This window comes from Saccopteryx bilineata, chromosome 8, assembly GCF_036850765.1.
Source record: "Saccopteryx bilineata isolate mSacBil1 chromosome 8, mSacBil1_pri_phased_curated, whole genome shotgun sequence".
Classification (NCBI taxonomy): Eukaryota; Metazoa; Chordata; class Mammalia; order Chiroptera; family Emballonuridae; genus Saccopteryx; species Saccopteryx bilineata.
The window spans coordinates 75,108,653-75,134,972 of NC_089497.1; the positions used below are offsets into that span (position 1 = coordinate 75,108,653).

The window sequence follows — 26,320 nt, forward strand, 5'->3', positions numbered from 1 at the left end:
TGATGTCAGTCCATTAAAATTAATAAAAATTTATTTATAAAAAAAAAATGCCTGTGCAGATGCCATCCTGGTATAGCTTACAGCTGTGGCATGATTTGGGACATTGTTTCTGGTTGCAAAACCTCTGAGACTGGTTCTCTGGCATTCATGGGATCTGTGAAGTACAAAGAAACCTTATATTAAATCCCCTTTTCAGTGCAATATATAGATGTTGCATTGTAGAACTATGTACCTAAAACCTGTGTAATCTTATTAACCAATGTTACCCTAATAAATTCAATAATAAAACATTTTAAAAAATTAAAAATAAAAAAAAATAAAGGATGGGTATTTTCCAAGTGCTCAGAAGTCTCCTTCCTGCAGGCTCCTACAGACGTCACACCCTGTACTTCTAAGACTCAGATCTACTTCTCTGAAGAGCAGAAAGGGGTGGCCAAGTGGACAGGCAAGTGAAGAAGGCCCTGCTGCTCACACCTGATGCTGAGGGCTCTCCAGGCTGCCCGGCCCCTGGGTCGCTCCCACCTTCCACACAGAATCAGAAGTAAAGGGCAAAGAGAAAAGGAAAATGTTTGCGGAGTCTCCAGCCTACTGTCAATACTTAAAGTAAAAAAAAAAAAAAAAAAAAAACCAAGTCATGTTGTACACCTTAAACTTATAAAATGTTATGTCAATTATATCTCAATAAAGCTGGGGAGGAAAGAATTACAGAAATGATTTCTACCACTAATATTGTATGTAGATATCAAACTGCCCAAAGATGTCTCCAAGCTGCAATGAAGTGAGTATCGCACATTTAACACACCAGCTATTACCTGCAACTATCTAACATACCAACTATTATCACGTGCACACACATACACACACATATACACACACACATACACACCCCAAAACTGTGCAGTCCTAGGATGAAAACTTACCCTGCAATGGATAATTGATAACTGAATGAACTATTATTAATCCTCATTTGGATATAAAGAATGCTTTTTTAAAAATTATTTTAAGGCCCTGAGCAGTTGGCTCAGTGGTAGAGCGTCGGCCCAACATGTGGATGTCCCGGGTTCAATTTCTGGTCAGGGCACAGAGGAGAAGCACCCACCTGCTTCTCCACCCTTCCCCCTCTCCTTTCTCTCTCTATCTCCTTCCTCTCCTGCAGCCATGTCTTGGTTGGAGCAAGCTGGCCCTGGGTGCTAAGGAAGTCCCCATGCCTTCACCTCAGGAGCTAAAACAGCTCAGTTGCAGAGCAGTGGAGCAACGCCCCAGATGGGCAGGGCATGGCCAGGTAGGGGGCTTGCCAGGTCTGTCTCTCTGCCTCTCCACTTCCCAGTTAAAAAAAAACAAGACTATTTTTAAAAAATATCGCTTTTAGTTTTTGAAATAAATTATTTTTGTTTTCCTCTTTTTGATATGAAATCAATTATGTAAAACAGAGGAGTCCTGAGAAACAGCTGTCGTGGAGAGTAAGTGATTTAGGTTTGACTGCTAAGGAGGTTGAGATAAAAACAGCCTGCAGTAGCTCTTCCATCCTCCACTCCCCTTTCCATCAACTAGAGCTCAATCTTAGCCCAGAATAAAAAGAGCCGAAGAATGTCTAAAAGTAGGGAAATCCCCAGAGCCAGACTTTCAGACCCACCCCCTCATTTTATGCCACTGTTACGTTCTCTTTTTCCAATTATGTAAAGTATGTCAGGAAGGGATTGACTGTATAAAATTAAGGTGTCAACTGAAAAATAAAAACTAACGTTTTATGTATCTGACAACAAAGCTGACAATGTGGAAACAGAACAGCTCCTGCCTAAGTCCCGAGCAGCTTATCTGAGCATGCTCAGGACCTCTGCGTCCACTTCGAGATGCCCCAGGACCCTGGTCTCCAGGTCCGAACAGAATCAACCACGGTCTAAGCCAAATCCTTAATTATGGAATTAAAAATCTATCACAATGGAGTTTAAATAATGAAGACAGTCCTAAGTATTTTTTAAATTTCTTCATGCTATGGGTTCTTGGTTATACACTCTTGACAAAAATTAAAATAAAAAGCAAATTCTTAACAGGATAAACTACAAACCTGCTTAAAAAGAAAAAGGTATTCCTTCCCTAGCACATAGTATAGATTATAAGCCTGTTTCATTGGGTAGGTCTCATGCAATGTGGTGTAAGGCTGTGTGAATCATATCCTATATCACCACACATGAGCAAGCATGCACAGACTCATACAATACCCCACCACCTCTCGAGAACCCCTCCTTACTCCCCACCACCAATAAGCACACACATGCACACATATGTGTACACATACCCACACACTTACTTCACACCCGCTGACTTTGCTTGTAGGGCACTGCTCCAGAAATCATCCACATTTTCTGGTTCAGAAAAGGCCTGAAGGCAGGCACTAAACGGTATCTTGGCACGGACCAACTCAGGAAGGGGTCTCCTGTTTGCTTCTGCTTCTCTTCTCGTCAATTCATAGGCAATCAGTTCATCTGAGTGAAAGAGCAAGCAATGACTGTCTTGGCAATCGCTCTTACCTTCTTAAAACGAAAACCTCCCCTTTGGCCAATCTTCCCTGAAGGCTGCTGGGCTGGGGCAGACTGCTTACTCACTGCCCTTCACAGACCCGAACAGCATGCAGAAGGCTGTTCCTGGGGTGTGTTTTGCGTAGAACTGACAGGCTGCACTGAGCCACCCATATTTTTTTTACCTGTTCCCCTTAGAGACTGATGGGAGGGAACTGCGAACTCTGGCCCAAATAAGAGGTCCAGACCATGAATGTGACATAAGTGATCACAAACCTGGTCTCTCACTTGCTCAGAGTTCAAGGCTGGTTTACCCAAATGCCACCCTCCAATCACAAAGTCTTCACACAGAGAATTTCACACTGAAAGACACCCAAGGGCTCACCTCTTCCCAGGCCCTCTTTAATGATTAGAGGTCACGGAGGGTGTGGGCCAAGGATCCAAAGGAACTAGAAGGAGTGCAGTTATCTGCAACCTGTGATACTGACATTGCCAAGACAGCTTACGGCTGAAGTTGCTCAACACCCAGAGCAACCAGCCCCGAAGGCCCCTTTTCTACACGATCCCTGCTCAAATGATTGACCACCAAGGGAAAAAGTAGTAAGCATCCTGTGAACTCCCCAAGAGTCAGCAGATATGCTCTTAGAAACCACCAGCAAGTCAAAATTTTATAGAGATTCTGAATGGGCCTTTCTGGTCTTTCCTTTCGTGTTACAAAAAAAAACACCACTCCTGGTTCAGTTTTCAGGCACACTTACGCACTTAGGTGTTTTTTAAATACATCTAACTACACTTTTAAATTCATCTCCCAGTCCACCATCAGTTCATGAAGGACTTATATCTAGGATGATGGCATTCAGTATCCAGAGACTCTATTATCAAGCCCCTTTCTGAACAAAATAAATGAGTGCTCCTTTACCACTCATAAATTATAAACAGCAAGTCAGACAGGATCACAGAGCTGAGCAGAACATGTGAGTCAGTATCCCTGAGGTCAGCAAGAGAAAGCAATTAAGCCTAGTTCTGAAAAGGAAACAAGCCACACACCCTGACCCTCACTCTCCCCTTAGAAAGGGTAACAATTTAAATCTGGTCAAAAGCTGTAGGAGCTTATACAAAATGGAAATAATTTTACCTTGAAATCAGTATAATCATTACTTTCAATCTGTACAATAAAGTGACCCTCCTCCCCCCCAAAAAAAGAAGAAAAAGGGCACCTGGGAAGCCATTGGACTTTACAGAAATGACCTACTCACAGGAGAGAAGCAACCTAGCAGGTATTTTGCCTTTTTTTATTTTTTTGCTTCTAAAATGTTAATTCTAAGTAATATCACTTATCTATTCTCCCAGACAGACTGAAGGAACTTCCCCTCAGACCCCACCCTGGCTGCAATATCTCTGCCTCCTTTCTGCCTCCAAAGTCCAGAGGCCCCGCCACGGGCCTCGCGCCTGCAACACGGCACTGCCTTTAAGAGGCATCAGAAGGTCTGGGGTGCCAAAGCCGGATTCTGTCAGGAGACCTCTGACTGAATGTCCCACACAACAAACACAGTCTGACCACTTCCCCCAGACTTCAGAGCACAACTTATGAGTGACACTGTTAAAAAATTTTCCACATGTATAATTACAAATATATTCCCCCAAAATAAGGTGACTCCAAGCCCAACACTTGGTCAAATTTATAGGCACTGGAATAAGTTCCATCCATAAGCCCTCCACAAAAATCTGTGATCCATTTGATTCTTTTCAAAAGAAAGTCACACGGGGACTATGAGAAAGATGAAAAGACATGTGCAAACCAGACACCCTCTGGGCTGCGTCTCCCCTGCAGGACTGCGCAGTGACTGAGCTGTCCGACCGCCACTTACGGAGTTTCACACGTGAAGCAGCGCACTGCTCAGTTCCCACTCTGGACACGTTACCTTTGTTGGCTGCTGCCTCCATGGCCACAGGTAACTGCATCAGGTAATCCACCCTCTCCGTGTAGCGGACTTTCCGGGTCTGACAGCACTGAATACGTTCTTCCACCAAAAACCGAAAAACGTCACTTGGATTTTCTGAGCCAATGCGGTTCCTCTGAAAGATAGATTATATCAGGTTAGTGAATTTATGAATATTAATCCATGAATAAAAATTAGCATAAAATCGGTCCTGGTCAGTTGGCTCAGCAGTAGAGCATCAGCCCTGTGTTTGGATGTCCCGGGTTCAATTCCCGGTCAGGGCACACAGGAGAAGCTCCCATCTGCTTCTCTATCCTTGCCCCCTCCTTTCTTTCTGTTTCTTCCCCTCCCACAACCAATGCTCCACTGGAGCAAAGTTGGCCCGGGCGCTGAGGACGGCTCCATGGCCTCTGCCTCAGGCACTAGAATGGCTCCAGCCACAACGAAGAGATGCTCCAGATGGGCAGAGCATCGCCCCCTAGTGTGCATGCTGAGTGGATCCCGGTCAGGCACATGCAGGAATCTCTCTGACTGCCTCCTCACTTCTAACTTCAGAAAAATACAAAAAAGAAAAAAAATTAGCATAAAACCAAATATAACACTGATGTAAAGACCTAGTATTGTGAAACAATCCCTCTGAGCATGCCATTTCACCAGAGTATTTCAAAAGCAAAACACTGATGCCTTGCCGGGTAGCTCAGTTAGAGCATCATTCCAATGCCTCAAGGTTATGGGTTAAATCCCCGATTAGGGCACACACAAAAATCAATCAGTGAATGCAAAAGAAATAAGTAGAACAACAAATCAATCTCTCTCTTGCTCTCGTTCCCCAAAAGACTGGTAGTTATGTGAAGTCCCAAAATGGGGGACTGGCTTAATAAATTATGATTCATCATGTGCATTAATATTATGCAGCCATTAAAAGTCATGGGAGAGGGACTGACCCAGATAGCATTAGAAGGAAGGGGAGGAGGGAGCCAAACTAAAGAGAAAAGGGGAAAGCCCTGGCCGGTTGGCTCAGCAGTAGAGTGTCGGTCCAGCATGTGAAAATCCTGGGTTTGATTCCTGGCCAGGGCACACAAGAGAAGCACCCATCTGCTTCTCCACCCCTCCCCCTCTCCTTTCTCTCTGTCTCTCTCTTACCCTTTTGCAGCCAAGGCTCCATTGGAGCAAAGTTGCCCCGGGCACTGAGGATGGCTCTATGGCCTCTGCCTCAGGTGCTAGAATGGCTCTGGTTGCAGCAGAGCAACGCCCCAGAGGGACCGAGCATCGCCCCCTGGTGGGCATGCCAGGTGGATCTCGGTCGGGACACATGTGGGAGTCTGTCTGCCTGCCTCCCTCTCCTCCTCCCTGCTTCTCACTTCAGAAAAATACGAAGAAAAAAAGAGAAAAGGGGAAAATCAAAGACTGCCCTGGAAACATTAAGGCCATATATATGATTATATAAATGCATTTGTATAAATTCTATACAAATAAAAAAGAAATTATGCTAAATTTAAGTATGTAATGATATGGGGAAATGTTCACGGCAGGTTAAGTGGGAAACACTGCTTAGAAACAGCATGTAGGAAATTAATAAATGCTCCTGGGAAATGAATGGTGGGTCAGACACCAGAACCTTAACACTAGTTGTTTGCAGGAGCTGGTATTATAGGTGATTCTTATCTTCTCTGTGTCTTTCTTATTTTTCACAACCACATCAGTAATCAGAAAAAAATGAGTTTTTTTAATTGATTTTAGAGAAAAACATTGACTTGTTCTATTTATTTGTACATTCATTGGTTGACTTTTTTTAAAAATGTTTATTTTATTGAGTTTAGAGAGAGAGGAAGGGAGACAGGGAGAAAGAGACAGGAAATTGATCTGCTCCTGTATGTGCCCTGACCAGGGATCGAACTGGCAACCTCTGCGCTTTGGGACAATGTTATAACCAACCAAGCTATTTGGTGAGGGCCTAAAAAAACTGTTGTTCTGAAGAGGGGAAAATAACCTTTATTTTTTTTTTTTTCATTTTTCCGAAGCTGGAAACGGGGAGGCAGTCAGACAGACTCCCGCATGCGCCCGACTGGGATCCACCCAGCACGCCCACTAGGGGGCGATGTTCTGCCCCTCTGGGGCATCGCTCTGTTGCGACCAGAGCCATTCTAGCACCTGAGGCAGAGGCCACAGAGCCATCCCCAGCTCCCGGGCCATGTTTTGCTCCAATGGAGCCTCAGCAGCGAGAGGGGAAGAGAGAGACAGAGAGGAAGGAGAGGGGGAGGGTGGAGAAGCAGATGGGCGCTTCTCCTGTGTGCCCTGGCCGGGAATCGAACCCGGGACTCCTGCACGCCAGGCCGACGCTCTACCACTGAGCCAACCGGCCAGGGCCGGAAAATAACCTTTAATCATGTATTCTTAATGTCTTTTGAAAACCACAGCATTTAATGTGACTCAGTTCTGCTGTGAGCAGTGTGGCCATATCTGAATGGTGGGAGGAGGACACCAAATCCCACGCAGGGCTCTCAAGAAGCTTTGTCACCAAAAAACAAAGGAAAAGGAGAAAGAATGGTGAATGAGGTAACTGACAAACACACCTCTAACGCATACATGTTAAAAGCAGCTAGGGAGACCCAAAGGTGCCAAGAGGACAGGACAAGGAGCTACCGCATCAAGCGGGCTGAGCTGAGGCTCAGAGCTGAGTCTAGCCAACGCTGGGCAGTGAGAGTTGGGTCAGGGGCTGCGGCCTTCCGGCCAAGCCAGGGCGGGACGGCACTCAGGTGCTCGGTGCACTTCCTCCAACCCTCTGAGCACTTGTGAAGACGGATTACCTCTACTAGATTCACCAGGTGCAAAAAGAATTCCTGGGCGTCTTGCTGTCTGTTGGAGGAGAATTCTGGATGACTCTTGCTCACAAAGGCCTTAAACATGCATGGAGAGATCCCATTCTGTTGAGGCTAAAATAAAATAAAATAAAATCAACTTATAGGACTTTCATACATAGTAACAGCACTATGTGGCAAGCCGAGTGGAGATTACCATAAACCCCAATTTCCAGATGAGAAAACTGAAGCTCACAGCAGCTAAATGAGAATGCCAATCTACACTGGCTGTCAAGTACGTACCAGGCTCCACATTCCGAACCTGATCTGAGGACAGGAAGGGACTCTTCCTGATAAGTCAAAACTCAAGACATGATCAATACCCCACTTTCTAAGAGAGGCACTAGGCCCACCCTCACAGGACTTGCCACCTGGTGGCCAAACTATGTTACAGCCACTGCAGAGCAGACTAGAGACACATAAGGAAGGAAAGGTCTGCAACAGATCCCTTCCTTCCCCAGAAGGGAATATGAGAGAACTCCGCAGAAACTGGGATGGCTGCATGCAAAGGAAATGGCCCTGCATGCCCCTGCAGCCCCTGAGGGGTGGCTGAGGCTCACAAGCCGCCTGCCCGGGGCTGCTGTCTCTGCAGCAGAGCACAGGGAGCTGGCAGGTGCCACTCCTCCCTGGAAGAGCAGGAGGAGACTGGCTGCAGCTGCCAGGATGCAGATGGGGAAGAGCAGGAGGCGGGACAACTCTGACAGACAAGGACATGAGAACGTCCCAAGGGGCTACAGGAGAGCACAGAGAGCAGCCAGGCTCCTCAGGAAGGACGCTGCATGGGAGGTCAGCCGGCCAATCGTCTTTGGGCAGGAGCCAAGGTGGAGGATTACAGGATCGGCTGGATGGGCATCAGGAAAGGTCCTCATGGGGACCCCTGAGAGGACAAGTGGGGGCATCTCTAAAGAATGACTGTGTCCCACAAAAAGGCCAGCCATGGCAGACGACCTATGGCAGCCAAGAGGAGCCACGCGCACCAGCTCAGGGAGAGGCTCTGCCTCTCCTCTCCTCTCCCCGCCTTTGCCCCCACTGGACAGGCCAGAGGAGGTGGCAGGGAGCCCAGAGGTGGAGCAAGGACAAGAGATTGCTGGAGGATACCAATGCTGACCCTGCGGCACCGCCGGTTTCTGAGACTCCTGAGCTCGGTCGGGGGAGCAGCTTTACACTGACTTCAGTGTGAAGTGTCTTTTCAGAGCTGGTCACGTACTGGAAATCTAGCAGACCCGCCTGAGATGCTCTAAAGAGGCAGCGCCGGAAAAGTCCACCTCGCCTGAGCACAGAGATGGGTCATGATAACGCCACTTCCTAAGCCCCCTCCACGTTCAGCCCATCTAATAATGGCGCTACATGTCACTTCATTTAATACCCTACAAAGATACTGCCATTATCCCCATTTTATAGCTAGGAAAACTGAGACTGGAAGAAAGTGCCAGGTCGGTCTTTCCACTCAAAGTGGTCTCACAACCAGATTATCACACAGCTAACAGAGCAGAGCCAGAACGAACTCCCAGTCCAGATGCAGGTCCAGGCTTTCCGTTGCAAAAATTGTAGCTGTAGCCCATAGCAGATCTCGGTGAGACAAACCTCAGCTTGCAGGTAAGCTAAAGAAGTAATCCATGAACTCTTTGCAAATGTGTGGCTGCTGTCTACTCACTTCTCAAAGCCACTGTGTGCTCAGCTTCTAGGCCACGTTCCCCTCCTCTAAAGTCCAGAGAACTTGCAATGTGGGCCATCCTGGGGCACAGGGCACAACGTGCCCTTACTTCCTTTCACGCCAGCCTTCTCTGGCCCGTCCCCTCAGCCTGACCGCAGTCTGGCGGACAGAGGCCATGTCTCACACTTCTTCAAGACCTCCTAGACATCTAAGTCAACGCCAGGGGCTGGAGGCCACGAAAGGTGTGCACACAGTCAGACGCAATAGGTGATGAAAACTCCTGTAACCATCGGCCAAAAGGCAGCTCTACATATAAAACCTCTCCAATGTGCCTGGTCTAATGTTTCTAATAAAACTCAAGTGAATTTCCTGTCTTGCTGAAAAGAGATCTGCTCTAGTCATCCAGTATTTACTGGCCACCTACTTCCTGCGGAGTCCTACTAGGGGTCTGCCCTCCGAGTGATGGCAGACAACACCCGGGTCCATAGCAAATAGGAAAGAACCTGCAGGGGACCTGAGACAGCACCAACCTGCAAGTTCTGAGGACTTGGGACCTGCACATAAATGACCAGCTTACATACACATGGCTTTGGATGTGATTCCAGAAATATGTGAAGACCAATTCATACTGGATAATTAATTTTACTACCTGTATATACACCTCTTGAAAACTATGTGAAAGTTGTAACTTGCTTCACTCACAATGCTGATGTATATCTACATAATATCAGCCAACACAAACATGTAAACATAATCCTTATCTTTGTGCATAATGGCTAACATTCATTTATTCAATAGAAATTTACTGCCTGACCAGGCGGTGGCACAGTGGACAGAGCATCAGACTGGAATGTGGAGGACCCAGGTTCGTGACCCCAAGGTCACCAGCTTGAGCGTGGGCTCATCTGGTTTGAGCAAGGCTCACCGCTTGAGCCCAAGGTCGCTGGCTCAAGCAAGGGGTCACATGGTCTGCTGTAGCCCCCCAGTCAAGGCACATATGAGAAATCAATCAATGAACAACTAAGGAACCACAACGAGGAATTGATGTTTCTCATCTCCCTCCTTTCCTATCTATCTGTCCCTCTCTCTGACTCTCTCTCTGTCTCTGCCACAAAAAAAAAAAAAAAAAGAAGAAGAAAGAAAGAAAGAAAGAAAGAAAGAAAGGAAGGAAGGAAGGAAGGAAGGAAGGAAGGAAGGAAGGAAGGAAGAAAGAAAGAAAGAAAGAAAGAAAGAAAGAAAGAAAGAAAGAAAGAAAGAAAGAAAGAGAAAGAAAGAAAGAAATTTACTGAGTGCTATATAGAACATCAGATACTATTCTCGTACTTGGATGAATACGTACCAGGTCCAGGCGTAGTTCTGAGCACTTTGTATGTGTATCTTGCTTAACTCACCCAACCTCATAAGGTGATTAATATTATTATTATTTTCTCCACTTGAGAGATGAGGAAACTAAGGCAAAGAGTTGGTAAGTAACTGGCCGAGGATCACAGCTAGAAAAGTCTGTCTGTCTCTCTCCCTCGTGTTCTAATACTGCTCCTTACACACAAGTGACTAGTTTTCATCTTTGATGACCCTGAGTCCCTCTTACCAGTTGTAGAAGAAACAACACACTATGTCCTGGACTCTACGTAAGCCCTCTTCCAACCCATGCCCCGCTGGGACCAACATTACAGGTCAGGCCAGCAACGACTTCCCCACTCTCAGCCGTGTGGAGGCTAGACTTGGAATAACTCTTTCGCATTGTGCGTTCCTACTGAGGCGCGTGTGTGAGCATGCACTCACTCACTGCCTGCTCCTCGTGGTGCTGCTTCTCACAGGCTGTGCTTCGAGCTGACGCAGCTGCCTGTCCTCACCACAGCAGCTGCTTTGGAAAGTTCAACAAGTCAGCAAGGCTGCCTGCTGTTCTGTGCCACCATACGGCCATACAACTGGGAGGAGACATCTCAATAGGGTCCCCGGTGAAAAGCTCAGAAAACCCGACACTCAGCATGAACTGTGGCCCAGCCTCATTCACTCCCCTCACACCCTTCTTCTCTCTGCACACATTTCTTTTCCCTCGACTGACCTTTCTTTGAATCCTTCATTCAACAGTTCAGCTATAGCGTGAGAAGTGTTGATCACTGAGACGTTATCTGGAAAAGCTTCCTAACCAGAAAGATGGTACCTCACCTGGTCCACTTCACACTGCTGAGGAGCCCCTGGCGTTCACAGCGGCATTTGAGCATTTCAGCTGAACGCCTTGAACATTATTAGCCAGCGTATCCACCTGCACCCACACTCCACACCTGTGCTAGCTCGGGTTTCAGAAGGGAGGTCTCATAAATTCCCATCTCAAGTATTACTGTGTTCCCTTCATATCTTACATATTAGAGAGTCAGTAAAAAAAAAAAAAGGAAAAGAAAAAAAAGCGGCCTGAATCTAATTAAGCTTCCAGCTCTAACTTCCAGCTTAGGAGAAACACAGCTAAACAGTATCTCAAGAAAACAATCTTAAGAGGAATTCTGGGCAAATGATCTCGTTCCTTCAACAAATCAACAGCATGCAGAAAGAAGAAGGGGGGATTAGACAAGATGTCTCTCATGCTGCAGGGGCAGGTCTAGATCCAGAATGGGTTCTGGGTATACTGAGGAGTGGCTGCTCATTCTGTTGGTGTGCTTTTAACACTAAAATTTTTAAAAAGGTTATTTATGTTTTAAAAAAGAAAGTGTCCTAGTTATGGGTGCATACTGAGTACAGCATTTGCAGGTAGAAAAAAGGATGCTTGGATTTTGTGTTGAAATACTTCAGAAAGGAAGGAAGGAAAAGGGAAGGAAAGAGCCGAGTTTAGGAACTGATGAAACCAGACTGGCCGAAGAGTGACTGCTGAAGTTACCTAATGGTACGTGGAGTTCATTACACACACTTTGCTCTCTACTTCTGTGTATCTGCAAATTAAAATAAAAAAATAAATTTAAAGGCCAGGCTCTGGATAAGGCAGTTGCTTACTTACAAGAAACTAAAAGCCAAAATAAGAACCAAAGAACTAGGTCAAAGAAACCACGTTTCCTGGTTGGGAGTGGGTTGATGACACCATGTGAGTGTCCCCATATGGACCTATCACTGCACAGGTTCAGAGGGAGAGACCAAAACTGACCAAGAGCCAGACCTACCCTCGGGAAGCACGCACTCTCCCTGCAAGCCAGCGCTCGGACACCTGACGCAGTGGCCGGTCCTGACAGCTAACTCTGTGAGAGGGAGCCAGGAACAGTCACCAAATAGCAGCCGCCAAGGAGCCTGCTGTATGTATAGCAGGGTCGGGAACCTTTTTGGCTGAGAGAGCCATGAACACCACATATTTACAATGTAATTCCATGAGAGCCATACAACAACCCGTGTACATTACGCATTATCCAATAAAACTTTGGTGTTGTCCCAGAGGACAGCTGTGATTGGCTCTAGCCACCTGCAACCATGAACATGAGCGGTAGGAAATGAATGGATTGTAATACATGAGAATGTTTTGTATTTTTAATGTTATTATTTTTTTATTAAAGATTTGTCTGCGAGCCAGATGCAGCCATCAAAAGAGCCACATCTGGCTCACGAACCATAGGTTCCCGACCCCTGATTTATAGGATACTGTACTTACTTCCTCCATCAGCAACTGCAAAACAAATGAGCTAAAATTAGAGAGAGGACTACGGTGTTCAGAATCCTTCCCAATCCTTCCCAAATGCTTACACAGGCCTTTGTGTTGAATGCTGCACAAAGAAGGTGGCCAGGCACTGTCCCCTCACACTCTCTGGAGCCTGATGCTTTAATAAACAAGAAGCACAACTGAGAGCCTGCATCACATCAGAGCAACTCTTGTACAGATGTACACATTGTAAGACCTCAGACCCATCTTAGCCCTGTCCCCACTATACAAGTGCAAGCCATCTACTGACTAACCTTTAAACAGAAGCCCTGGACCCAGTAGCTCATAACCCAGATCCCAATCCCAAATCTCCTAGCCGAAGAAACAGAAGGCATTCCCCATGCTATTTTTCATATTTCAGAAGATGAGGTAAATTTGCCCAGTGCAGGAAAAGGATAGTGGGAACAAAGTTCTTAGTTTAGGGCTAAAATTACATCACCTCCAGGTAAAACACTGGTTATCTCATCTTTATCAAAAACTGAGACCATCAGCCAGTTATCAATGATTATTTATGTAGGTCATCAAATGAAGTGCCACTTATAAAAGGCAGTTTTTTCAGAACACAGAATTGTCTAAAACATGTTATCTTTGGAAAAAGAAACAAATTATAATGTTCAGCATTAAAATGTGCGAAAGCACTGTCATAGAACACATTAAAGCCAGGAATATTTCTGAAGAAGAAAAGTATGCATTTACAGAGAGGAGATTTTATTGACCATAGACACAACTTAATTTTTAAAATCAACTCAAAAGCGTATGTAGAAATGGCAGTGCCCAAAACAAACACTGCAGGTCTCTTTATAGATGAAAAAGTAGACTAAGCATGAATATATAAAAACCAGATTTCACCTTGGTCCGCAGCAGATCGATTTAATTTCAGGAAATATATATTCTAGAAATGACCCAAGATGTAAGTCCAAGGTGCGAAACCCTAGGTACCGGACTACCTGGTAATTCTGCAGACTTCAAGCACTCCCTTGTTGTCCACGCAGAGGCCCTGGGAGCCTGAAACAAGTACTAGAACAACTGCTAAGGAAGCAGGATGGTGCAGCGGTCAAACGCACAGACTCAGGGGCCAGGCTGCCTGCGGGAAAGCCCACTCTCCCACTCACTGGCTTTCTAACTTTAGGCCAGTTTTCTGGGCACTGGTGAACACACAGGAAGAGTCCGGCCTTCCGTTGGTCCTACATAATGTTAGCATCCGTATCACTGGAGGTGGTGGCCCTGCAAAAAGGCATTCCCGCCACATGGCTCTGACCTCTCCGTGCTCTCTCCCCTCTACCACACGTTCCTCTCATAATCTATCCTCTTCCTGGAGTCAGCACATCTTCTTTCCTCTTTGGGGCATCTCAGGCTCATTCACAAACCCTGGAGGCCTGGGACAAGACCAAAGATCTCCTGACACCTGAGAGAAGAGAGATTCTCACAATTTGGTTTCTCTGAAACCAATTGCCAGTAAAAATCCTGATGCCCCAGAAAGCAAATCCCTCCAATGTCAAGGGGAGTGGAGATTTTACCAGGAATTACTTGCCTATTTGAGATTGAAACCAACACCTTCAGGACTGCAAAGAAAATCATTTGGTCAACTGAAGCTCATTTTGAACACTGAAGGAACCCTATGATCTTGGCCTCTCGGAGCAAGGAAAGGCTTTTACAAATCATTTAGGTCAGCCCTGGCCGGTTGGCTCAGCAGTAGAGTGTCAGCCCAGCATGTGGAAGTACTGGTTTCGAGTCCTGGTCACAGCATACAGAAGCAACACCATCTGCTTCTCCATCCCTCCTCTGCCTCTCTCTCTCTCTCTCTCTCTCTCTCTCTCTCTCTCTCTCTCTTACCCTTCCTCTCTCACAACCATGGCTCAAATGGTTCAAGCAAGTTGGTCCCAGGTGCTGAAGGTGGCTCCAAAGCCTCACCTCAAGTGCTAAAAATAGCTTGGTTTCCAAGCAACAGAACAGTGGGCAGAGCATTGCCCCACAGGGGGCTTGCCAGGTGGATCCCAGTCGGGGCACATGTGTCAGTCTGTCTCTCTCCTCCCTGCCTCTCACTTAATAATAATAAAAAAAAAGGGTTACACACCCAAATACCCAGCCTATCAGCCAAGTCAAAAATCACAAAAGGACTGGAGCAAGCTGGGGACTGTGTGAAGGAAGGGCTGTTACTCAGCTCCGGCCAACTGCTTTCAGGCCCAGAACTGCCACAGGTTCTAAGTGTTTAAAAGAAGCTGAAAATTCCAATATTTATGTATGGCCCAAGCAAAGCATACCTGCAGGACATATACAGCCCAAAGACTGCAAGGTTACAGACAGAGCAAGGGTCCCACCTGCAATTCTAAGACCCCTGGAGATCACAAATCTACCATATGAGAGTCACTAAATCCAATGGCAGGGAGGGGCAAGGGCCCTCCCTTCATTGTTTGTGGACTGAATTAATAATGTGCCTTACTCATATAATGTACAAGAACTCTGTGACATTAACAAAAGTAAATTTTACTTCCAAACACTGTTAAATTGATAAAGAGATTCTAAAAGCACAATAGTCATGTGATATACACATTTTATTTATATATAGGTGGAAGGGATAAACTTTATGAAATAGAAACATTTCATAAATGGTATATATACCATTGCAATACTCCCAATCACCACGCAGATCAATGCTGCCACATGACTGTGGAGAGTGAAAGTTTAAGTGACTTGCCACGGTCACACTGCCCCTTGCAGACCAGGAGAGGAAGCCAGGCTCCCCAGTCCCCATCGAGTCTCCTCCTCCACCAGGGAGGGTGAGCTCTGCCCCAAGAGTGGCCTGACAAGTGACCGCCTGCATGAAAACCCAGGGTAAATGTGATCAAAAACAAAATTTTGAACCAAGGTTTTTTCCCACCGACACCTCTTCAAAGCTTGCCAGGGGCTTAGAGGTAGAAGGAACATGGCTAACCTGACACCCCAGTCCTACACCCAAACCATCTCCTCAACTGCAGCCCAGACAAGGGTCTTCCCATCTCACTCGAGTGAATAAGGAACTCATTACCTTGCAAGGCCAGATAACAATCCAACTGGAGAACTCCTCTTCCTTTCCCCACAAGACTGGGCTCCTGGCCTTGGCCACACAGAACGTCTACAGCCCTCTCTACCTTCCTCATGACCTACTTCTCTCTACCCCCAGACACTGCTTCTATATGTTCATATGTCCCCTTCCTAGTCGTTCACACATGGGCACACAGGAGAAGTGACCATTTCCCCAGGTAACTAGCTTCATTACAAAAGAAAATGTTTATTCACTTTTAGTTCTTACTTTTAGTCTGCAGGCATGAGGTAAAAATGACGGATGTAAGATGAGAGCACAAAGGTCAAACACTTGAGCAGTGGAATTGGAAGGACGTGCCCACTAAAGTCAAAGCAGGGTGCTCTGAAGGCAGAGCAGGGGTTGGGGAAGGGGGGCACGCATGCCACTCAGGCCGTCTGCGGCACTGGGAGCCACGGCTGCACACACAGCCATGTTCGCCGCACGCTGCGGAACTCCAAGGGCACTGCTCAAGCAGACCAGGTTGAGAGTAGCACCCTCTGGAGTTGTGCAAGAGAGCAGCCCAGACAGGCATAAGGGGCCCCTCCTGCAGGTATGTGGAAATACAAGTCTATTACATGAAGCACATCTTTCAGTTACTCTATGAATTAATAGTGACTAAATGGTCAATGAGTTTTTCAGATTTGTGCTTACCAACCCCCCTGGCAGCTTACCAAAAGTGAGGACTGCCCAGAAACTCAGAATCAGCACTGGGGCGACCTAGGAATGTGTGTGTGTTTTTGAACAACCAGCCTCTTGAGAAATCCTAGCAAACACTGAGCCTTAGGAGAAGAAAGACACAATAAGCAACAAGGGCCAAGACTGTGTTACCAAGGAGAAATGTTTCTGTTCTGTAAGGTTTATCCCTTCCACCTCAGCTCTGTTTTATGAAGAATCCTGTTTCTGAAGACCATCAACAACGGCAGTGACGTCAAGCAACAGCTCCTGGAAACCACGCGTGGCTGTCCCTCTTATAAGAGCATGCAGACAGACACCCCAGACTCCTGAATGTAATAGCTATTCTGCAGCCTGTTAAATCTACAGCCACCATGTGCCAAATCATAGGAATCCACATTCAAGCTGGTAAAAGTCCCTGCTCCCTCCACACCAGCATGGCAACCAGACACATACCTTATGTTCCTCTTTCATCACCTGTTCAATGAGCTCAGACCTCACGGGAGGTTTGGAATACTGGCCTGAAAGTAAGCCATGTCCTAACTTAGTCCTGGACAGCAGGGAGAAACAAAAACAAAAAGGTCACTGTTGTTTCCCTTTAGAGATATTCAAATTACCTGTGAATTTCACTAAGTCCAGTTTCTTTCAGGTGAACTCCTTTAGTTCAATTACTCACAATAACTTACTTGATTCTATTTGATACTGATTCTATTTTCAAATTTTCCAAAGTACTTTATAGATAATTTTATTAATTTCTTGCTTATTATAAAAGTAAAATAAGTTCATTATGGAATACAGGTACTTTGAAAAATACATAAAGAATAAAATAAAGAGAATTGCCTTTAATTCTGCAACCCCAAAAAAAACCACTATGAACACTTTAATGGCGACTTTGCTTAAAGACTACAATTGGGCCTGACTAGGTGGTGGCACAGTGGATAGAGTGTCGGACTGGGAGGCAGAGGACCCAGGTTCGAAACCCCGAGGTCACCAGCTTGAGCACGGGTTCACCAGCTTGAGCGTGGGGTGCCGGTTTGAGCATGGGTTCATACACATGAGCCCATGGTCGGTGGCTTGAGCTCAAATGTTGCTGGCTTGAAGTCCAAGGTAGCTGGCTTAAACACAAGGTCACTGATTTGAGCAAAGGGTCACTCGCTCTGCTGTAGCCCCCAGTCAAGGCACATATGAGAAAGCAATCAATGAACAACGAAGATGCCACAATGAAGAATTGATGCTTCTCCTCTCTCTCCCTTCCTGTCTGTCTGTCCCTATCTGTCCCCCTCTCTCTGTCTCTGTCCCTGTCACACAAAAAAAGAAGAAAGAAAAACTACAATTGGGGGCCCTGGACAGTTGGCTCAGTGGTAGAGCATCAGCCCAGCATGTGGAAGTTCCAGGTTCGATTGCTGGTCAGGGCACACAGGAGAAGTGACCATCTGCTTCTTTACCCTTCCACTACTGTCTGTCTCTCTCTCTTCTCGTCTTCCCCTCCTGTATCCATGGCTTAAATCAGGGGTGTCAAACTCGCGGCCCGCCGAACAATTTTGTGCGGCCCGCAGACTAATCCACGAAGTTCAAAATATTTTGGATAAAATTAAGTAAGCCTAGGCGCCTACTTGTATTTGCCGAACGGCTGTGATCTTGCTCTGCGGCCCACATGCTGAGCTGAGTTTGAGACCCCTGGCTTAAATGGTTCAAGCAAAGTTGGTCCTAGGCATTGAAGATGGCTCCATGGCCTTGCCTCAAGTGCTAAAATAGCTCAGTTGCTGAGCACCTGAGCAGCAGCTCAGACAGGCAGAGCACCACCTGGTAGGGCCTTGCCGGGGAGATCCCAGCTGGATCCCGGTCGGGAGCATTGAGAGTCTGTTTCTGCCTCCCGCCTCTCACTTAATTTTAAAAAAAGGAAGAAATACAATTGGGCACTTACATCTGTGTGTTGAAATCTTGCGTTGGATCCAAAGGAGAGTAGTCAAATATTCTTGGAAGATTTCCTACATATCTAGAAAATGAGAGGCAACAGTCAAAACATAGTAATTAAGAGATGAACAGAACCAAATTAAGCCGCCATCCTAGGTAAGACCCCCTTACCTTTCCATCAAAATCAAACCATCCACCTGGGGAAAAGTGCTTCCTTAGCTCCTACCTCTGCGGCCATCCATATTCATGGGTCTCCCTAAAATGTTTATGTTTCTATCAGTGGATCTCAACCCAGGGTGTGAGTTCGAATCCCCTAAAAAGTCTCTTTAAAAAATGCAAAAGCCAGAGAGCCACCCTAGGTTGTGATTTCACTGTCTGAGGCTGGGCCTGGGATTTGGAATCTTTTCCAATTTCCCCAAGTGATTCGAACACGTAGCCAGAGTCAGGAATGACTGGTTAATGGCATCACAACTGCTGTCTCAATGACAAAGATGAGGAATTGCTCCAGTCATGTCAAATGAACAATAATGGTAACTGCAGTGACAACTTTCATTTCTTGAGGGTTTCCTATGTTACCTGGATGAGTCTTTATTACAACCATATGAGGAAGTAATTAGTATCGTTATACCATTTGACAGATGAGACACTGGGGTGCAACTTCATTAGATGGCTTCCGAAGTCACCCAGGAAGAGGATGAGGAAGCCCAGCGGACCCAAGCAGCCTAGCTCCAGAGCTGTGCCTGCCCCGCCCACAGGCCCTTGAGCCGTCCACAACCCACCCTCCTGCCCGGTTTATCCTGAGAGCAGTGCTGACTTGAACCACCCAACGCCTATTTCACACCCTCTGCTTTGTGTTGTGCATCTTTTCCCCTCCAGGTTTTGACTCTGAGCCTGAAAGAATCCAGAAGCAGACTTCTTTCCCTGACCCTTCATGACCCTGCTCTGCCGGCTCCTCTGACCTCATTCCCACCCTTCTCCCCAGCCCACATCGCCCAGCCACGCTGGCTCCTGCTTCAAGGTCAGGCTATCCGTGTCCCTTTCCCGACATTCTCCCTCCACAGATCCCTGCTAGCTTCTCGGGTCTGAGTACAAGGCACCGCCTACCCTTCCTAATACCCTATCACTGAACCCTGGTTTATTTCCTTTTGGCATGTGTTACTGTTTGCAATTATATAATTATTTATGTTCTTGTTTACTATCTGTCTTTCTAGAGATTACATACTAGAATACAATATCCATAAAGGCAGAGATTCTATCTAAATCACTGTACCTCTAGCACTAGAACAGTATCTGACATGTAAAAGACACTCAATAAACATATGTTGAATGAATACTTTCATAACATGTAATCCCAGAACCCATTTCTGTAACTGACTACCTATAAACCAATAGAAAACAACATTACTGAATTAAAACCTTAGCAGAGAGCCATGACAACTACTAGTTATCGATGACCTCTAATGGGACGCCTCAACTACTAGGAACCTCAACTAGTGACTCCTGCTGTCTATAGACTCAGAGTTCATATCCCAGATTATGCACCTATGTTAAAATTAACATAGTACACTTCTCTGGGACAGTCCCATTCATGACTTTTGGATGTGTCAGTTGGGCAACAATTCCACCCAGAAATTTTCAACCCAGAATTATCAAGAGCCAAATGATAGATAAACCAAACTTTGGAACCAAATTATTCAGAGCCAGAGGTTACACTGATGAATTCTTAGTAACACACAACATGATTAACTCATTACAATCCAGTTTTTTCATACCTTGAAACTTGACAAGACAAAACAAACTCTTTGGGAAGATGAACATTTGTGAAAAGGTTTATGTTTTCAGGCAAGATGGAGGATAGGAATAAAGTTAAATGGGGTAAATCTTTGATGTCCAAAAAATCCATTTTGCAGCCCTGGCCAGTTAGCTCAGTCAGTTAAGAGCGTTGTCCTAACAGGACAAGGTTGCAGGTTCGATCCCCAGTCAGGACACACACGGGAAGCAACCAATGAACGCACAACTGAGTGGAACAACAAATGAATGCTTCCCTTCCCCCTCCTGCCTCTCTCCCTTCCTCTCTCTATCTCTAAAAATAGATTGTCTATTAAGTCAAGATGGCTTGAGCACTGTCCAGGAATGCAGAGGTTGCTGGTTCGAGTCCCCTGGTCAGGGCACACACAGGAGCAGCTCAATGTTCCTGTCTCTCTCCCCTAAGCCTCTCTCTCAAAATATAAAAAAATTCCACTTTGCCAGTAATTTATATTCCTTTTCTAATCAACAAGGAATATCAACCACTACAACAAAATTAAATTAAAAGACAAAATGCTAGATTATTTTTAAATATATATTATATAATTTTTAATTTTATTTTTTTTCAGAGAGGCAGGGAGAGAGAGAGACAATAACATCAAGCTCTTCCCACATGTGCCCTGACTGGGGATGGAACCAGCAACCTCTATGCTCTGGGATGACGCTCCAACCAACCAAGCTATCTGGCCATGGTATATGTTACACATTCAGCTTGTAATCTACTGGTTCTCAAACTAAAAAATGTAGTTTTGTTATCTGAGAATCCATATTAGTTGTCATTCAATTCATATACCAGCTTATTTAGATTTGATCCTCACCAGAATTATTTTGAAATGGTAAACTGATGGCAGACACGGTATCAGAGAGTCAGGCTGCCATTCCCAAATTACACTGTGATTGTGTGTAAGTCATTTAGTCTCTGTGCGAGTCACTCTTTCTACTTAGAAAATGGAGGCACTAGTCCTGCACCTAACTCCATTGCATTAGTCCTGCTGGGGGGAAATAAATGTGAGGAGAATGTATTTCATTCCAGTGATAGTTGCTTAAAAAAAAAAAGAGAGACAGGCCCTGGCCGGTTGGCTCAGTGGTGGAGCGTCGGCCTGGCGTGCAGGGGACCCGGGTTTGATTCCCGGCCAGGGCACACAGGAGAAGTGCCCATTTGCTTCTCCACACCCCCCTCCCTCTCTGTCTCTCTCTCTTCCCCTCCCGCAGCCAAGGCTCCATTGGAGCAAAGATGGCCCGGGCGCTGGGGATGGCTCCTTGGCCTCTGCCCCAGGCACTAGAGTGGCTCTGGTCAGGGCAGAGCGACGCCCCGGAGGGGCAGAACATCGCCCCCTGGTGGGCAGAGCGTTGCCCCTGGTGGGCGTGCTGGGTGGTTCCCGGTCGGGCGCATGCGGGAGTCTGTCTGACTGTCTCGCCCCATTTCCAGCTTCAGAAAAATAAAAAAAAAAATAAAAAAAAATAATTAAAAAAAAAAAGACAAGCAATGAGGATGAACAATAAAACATTCATGTTCTAATAGCTACAGTTTAGAAAACAATATTATATTAAATATATAAAATTCTGAAACACTTGAAACAACACTGGATTCAAATCTTAAATCCAAAACACAGACATGAGGTACATTTTTTTATTGAAGAAAAAAATTCAGAAAGGTAATGTTCCTCAATCTTTGGAGTATAGAAAGAATTTTCAAAACCTATAAGCTGTAAATCACTAAAAATCTTGGGCTTTGTAATAAAAGAACACAAGTTTCTCCATGCTAGTTTAACAAAAATAATAATTACATGACACCTACCATAAGAATATTCCTTCGCTATTTAAAAAAAAAAAAAAGCCTGCAGCATGAGACGTGTGAGTTGGAGCTACCTTGTTGCCCCATCAAATGGTAATACAAATGAGATATGGTTAAGAATTAATAAAAACGGTAGATTACACAATGCTGCATCCCTTTGAAAAGGTTTTCCTGTCACAGAGTTTCAGATTTGCTCTTCCTTCTGTCCAACACTCTCTGCCCTCATTCCCCTCAACTATCCATCAAAGTGTATGGCTCAAGCCCTGGCCAGTTGGCTCAGTGGACAGAGCGTTGGCCTGGCATGTGGACGTCCCAAGTTTAATTCCCAGTCAGGGCACACAAGAGAAATGACCATCTGCTTCTCTTCTCTTCCCCTCTCACAACCAGTGGCGAGACTGGTTCGAGATTCGTCTCCAGGCACTGAGGATAGTTTGGTTGATACGAGCATCGACCTCAGGCAGTGAGAATAGCTCAGGTGATTCAAGCATTGGCCCCAGATGAGCATTGCCGGGTGGATCCTGGTTGGGGCGCATGCGGGAGTCTGTCTCTCTATCTCCCTCCCTTCCTCTCACTTTAAAAACAAAAACAACAACAAAAACAGTGTATGTCCCTTTGTGTGTCCTTTCTTTAAAGAGATCCTCCTGACCACCTCCTTCCTTTTCCTTTATGGAACTTACCATGTTCACAACCATGCAGCTGTTCTTATAGTTATTGATTTACTGTCTGTTTCCTTAAGTGGGTTCAGGTACCATGTCCCTTCGTTTATCACTGAACCTCTCACAGCCAGCACACTGCTGAGCAAAAAACCCACTCTTTAGTGGCTGCATAAAAAATTGAAAACCAGGCATGCAAAACTGACCATAAATTTTCTAAACCAGAAAACAGTTAAGAGGTAAGTCTTCAAATACCAAGCGAAGAAAGAAAAGGATATCTGATGCACTCTTTACTTAGACACTATTAAAGCTATTAGCATTTCAACACCACCCCATAAAAATTGCCCTGTGCTGTCATGCCTAGTGTGCTGTCTGCCTGTCTGCCTTAGCACATGTATGTCCTCTTCCATTCTGGAACCAAAGTGAAAACCTCACTTTGGAAAACAGTAGAGACTATTTTCTAAACTGAGGCAGTGGCTGCCCATAACCGCCCAGCCCCAGGTCCCAGTCTCCTTCGCTCCGGTCCCGAGCACGGCCTAAGGAAGAAATGGCCAGACAGCTCCTCTGCCCTCCGTACATGCACAGGTAGAAAGTGCCCTAAACCAGAGCCATCCAAATCATCTTCAGGGAAGGGCGGCTTTTCTGCTCTTTCAACTCATGTAGATGATACATTTAAAAAATACAATAAAAATAAATTACAGTATTAGAAAAATGAAATGCCACTTATAAAACATTATGTCAAATTGCTACAAAAACTGCTGAGGCTCACTTCAATTTCCTTTTTTATCTCGCTGCAGAGCCACACCCAACAGTGTGAGGATCAGCCCCTTCTGTGAATCACATTTTCTTTTAAATTTTTATTTACTGATTTTGGTAAAAGAGGAAAGGAGGAAGAGAGAGAGAGAGAGAGAGAGAGAGAGAGAGAGGAACATCGATCCATTGCTGTATGTGCCCTGACCGGGGATCAAACTGGCGACTTCTGTTCTTCCAGAAGATTCTCTGACCGGCTGAACTATCCAGCCTGGGCTGTAAATCACATTTTAAAAACTCTAAATCAGGGATCGGGAACCTATGGCTTGCAAGCCAGATGTGGCTCTTTTGATGGCTGCATCTGGTTCACAGACAAATAAAAAAAATAATGTTAAAAATATAAAACATTCTCATGTATTACAATCCATTCATTTCCTACACTCCTGTTCATGGTTGCGGTTGGCTGGAGTCAATCACAGCTGTCCTCCAGGACATCACCAAATTTTTATTGGATAATGCATAATGTACATGGGTTGTTGTATGGCTCTCACGGAATTACATTTTAAAATATATGGCGTTCATGGCTCTCTCAGCCAAAAAGGTTCCCGACCCCTGCCCTAAATCCTGACCAGGAGTGCAACAATGACCAAACAGACCACAGCATCTCTCCCACTGCATGTATCGGAAGGGATTTGGCAGGCTTGCTGTGAAGATTAATGATTAACACTTTCTTGGAATAGAGAGTGATAGTCTAACAATGGAAGACATTATTAGTATGACAAATCCCTGTGGGAGGATTTTTCAGTTGAAAAAGCTCTCCCTGTATCACCTGATTCCCATAACACTTGATGCAGCTTCAGTGTAAGAAGCCACCCTGACTCTACTGGCCCTGGAGGGGACAGAGGCAGTGCTGTGCACCAGGCGGGGGGAGAGGGGGGCTGCGGGGGACACTCCCGCTCCAGCGCTCTGCATCAGGCCCGGGGAAGGGGGAGGGCGCCGCGGGGGGGCTGGGGGGGACACTCCTGCTCCAGCGCTGTGCACCAGGCCCCGGGGGGGGGGGGGGGGCGGCGCGGGGCTGGGAGGACACTCCTGCTCCAGCGCTGTGCACCAGGCCCCGGGGGGGGGGGGGGGGGGGCGGCGCGGGGCTGGGAGGACACTCCTGCTCCAGCGCTGTGCACCAGGCCTGGGGGGTTGGGGGGCACTCACGCTCCAGCGCTGTGCACCAGGCCCGGGAAGGGGGGCGGCTGGGAAGGGGGGACACTCCCGCTCCACCGCTGTGCACCAGGCCTGGGGGGGGGGCACTCCCACTCCAGCGCTGTGCACCAGGCCCGGGGGGGGGGGGGGGGGGCGGGGCTGGTGGGACACTCCCGCACCAGCGCTGTGCACCAGGCCTGGGGGGGCACTCCCACTCCAGCGCTGTGCACCAGGCCCGGGGGGGCGGGGCTGGGGGACACTCCCGCTCCAGCGCTGTGCACCAGGCCTGGGGGGTTGGTGGGCACTCATGCTCCAGCAGCGCTGTGCACCAGGCCTGGAGGGGGCGGGGCGGGGGGAGGGCACTCACGCTCTCTGGAACTCCGGGATGCTGAAGATGGCCTGCATGACGGAGCTGAGGTAGCAGCTGTTGCCCAGGTTCTTGAGGCCCGTGTACCCGGGGCCATACATGGGCTTCAGCTTCGTCCCCGTCTCCTGGATCACTTCCCACTCACTGACCCGAGGCTTGATGTCATTGTCCCGGAGCCCATTCTCTGTCTGAGGCAGTCATTGAAGAAAAATAACTTTAGCCGGGATCATCAGTGGATGTCCCACAAATTATTTCTAAAAGCAATGGAAGTTTCTGCCTCTTCTTCTCCCCAAGTAAACAGAGGAATAATTAAAAGAGGTGAGGTGCTGATGGTTGCACAATGTCAATGTACTTAATGCCACAGAACTACACACTTAAAAATGATGAAAATGGTCAATTTTGTTATATCTCTCTTTCCACAATAAAAAGAAATTAAAAGACTTAAAAGTAAGAAAAACTGAAAAGAAGATAGGAGAAAAAAAGACAAATAGGAATAAAAAAAGGAGCAAGTAGAATAATTTCAAGAGAGGATAAGACACAGCACAGCAAACAATAAGGCAAGGCAGCGGACAGGAAAATGAAATGAAAACGCGGAGCTTCCAAGCGCCCGGCAACAGGAGGAAGGCTTAAGGAAGACAAAGAAAATAAATTAACAAGTGAGATGAGTGAGAAAGAGGAGCTAGCTAGGAGAACGTGAGGAAAGGAAGACAGGCTGCGAGAAAACGGCTAAAAACAAAACACGCACATTTAAGTAGCTCCTCATCTGGTCAGATATTACACAGCCACGAAAGCAACTTGAAAATACATTAACTGAAGCAAAGCTCTTCCATCTTCAATAACACATTGGCTTATTCTTTCTACACCTCCTTCCAAGGAGCGCTGCTTCCCTTTCATTTTAAAGGTTATCTCCCTATACCTTCTCCCTTTAGTGAACAAAGAGTGATTCATGCAACTCTCCATCAAAGGAGATTTTGCAAATAAATTCCAACGAAACAAAATGATACCTGATGAAGTGCCAATTTTATTATAACATAAAAATGTCCAAGCTGGTAACCAAAAGAAAATGCCAATTAATCACATTCAAAAAGTAAACACAAACATTAAAACCTAGAAAATGAAGATTCATGTTAAAGAAATTATATACTAAATAAAACAGACAGTGCCCTGGCCCTGGCTGGTTGGCTCAGTGGTAGAGTGTTGGCCCAGCGTATGGAAGTCCTGGGTTCAATTCCTGGCCAGGAATTCCCCCTCTCCTTCCTTCCCCCTCTCCTTCCTCTCTGTCTCTCTCTTCCCCTCCTGCAGCCAAGGTTCCACTGGAGCAAAGTTGGCCCGGGCGCTGAGGATGGCTCTGTGGCCTCCACCTCAGGCACTAGAATGACTCTGATTGCAATGGAGCAACAGCCCAGATGGGCAGAGCATCGCCCCCTGGTGGGCATGCCGGGTGGATCCCAGTCAGGCACATGC

The 26,320-nt window shown here is 46.3% G+C and overlaps 1 protein-coding gene across 1 annotated transcript in view; it reads right to left on the reverse strand.

The window, feature by feature from the left end:
* Positions 1 to 26,320, reverse strand: part of USP13 (ubiquitin specific peptidase 13) — a 141,037-nt gene that overhangs the window by 36,718 nt on the left and 77,999 nt on the right. The window contains exons 8-13 of the mRNA XM_066240834.1: positions 24,857 to 25,044; positions 18,302 to 18,373; positions 16,834 to 16,927; positions 7,264 to 7,389; positions 4,439 to 4,592; positions 2,309 to 2,483 (exon numbers count right to left, since the gene is read on the reverse strand). Of these exons, the coding sequence (XP_066096931.1) occupies positions 2,309 to 2,483; positions 4,439 to 4,592; positions 7,264 to 7,389; positions 16,834 to 16,927; positions 18,302 to 18,373; positions 24,857 to 25,044 (809 nt within the window). The remainder of the gene's footprint in view (positions 1 to 2,308; positions 2,484 to 4,438; positions 4,593 to 7,263; positions 7,390 to 16,833; positions 16,928 to 18,301; positions 18,374 to 24,856; positions 25,045 to 26,320) is intronic.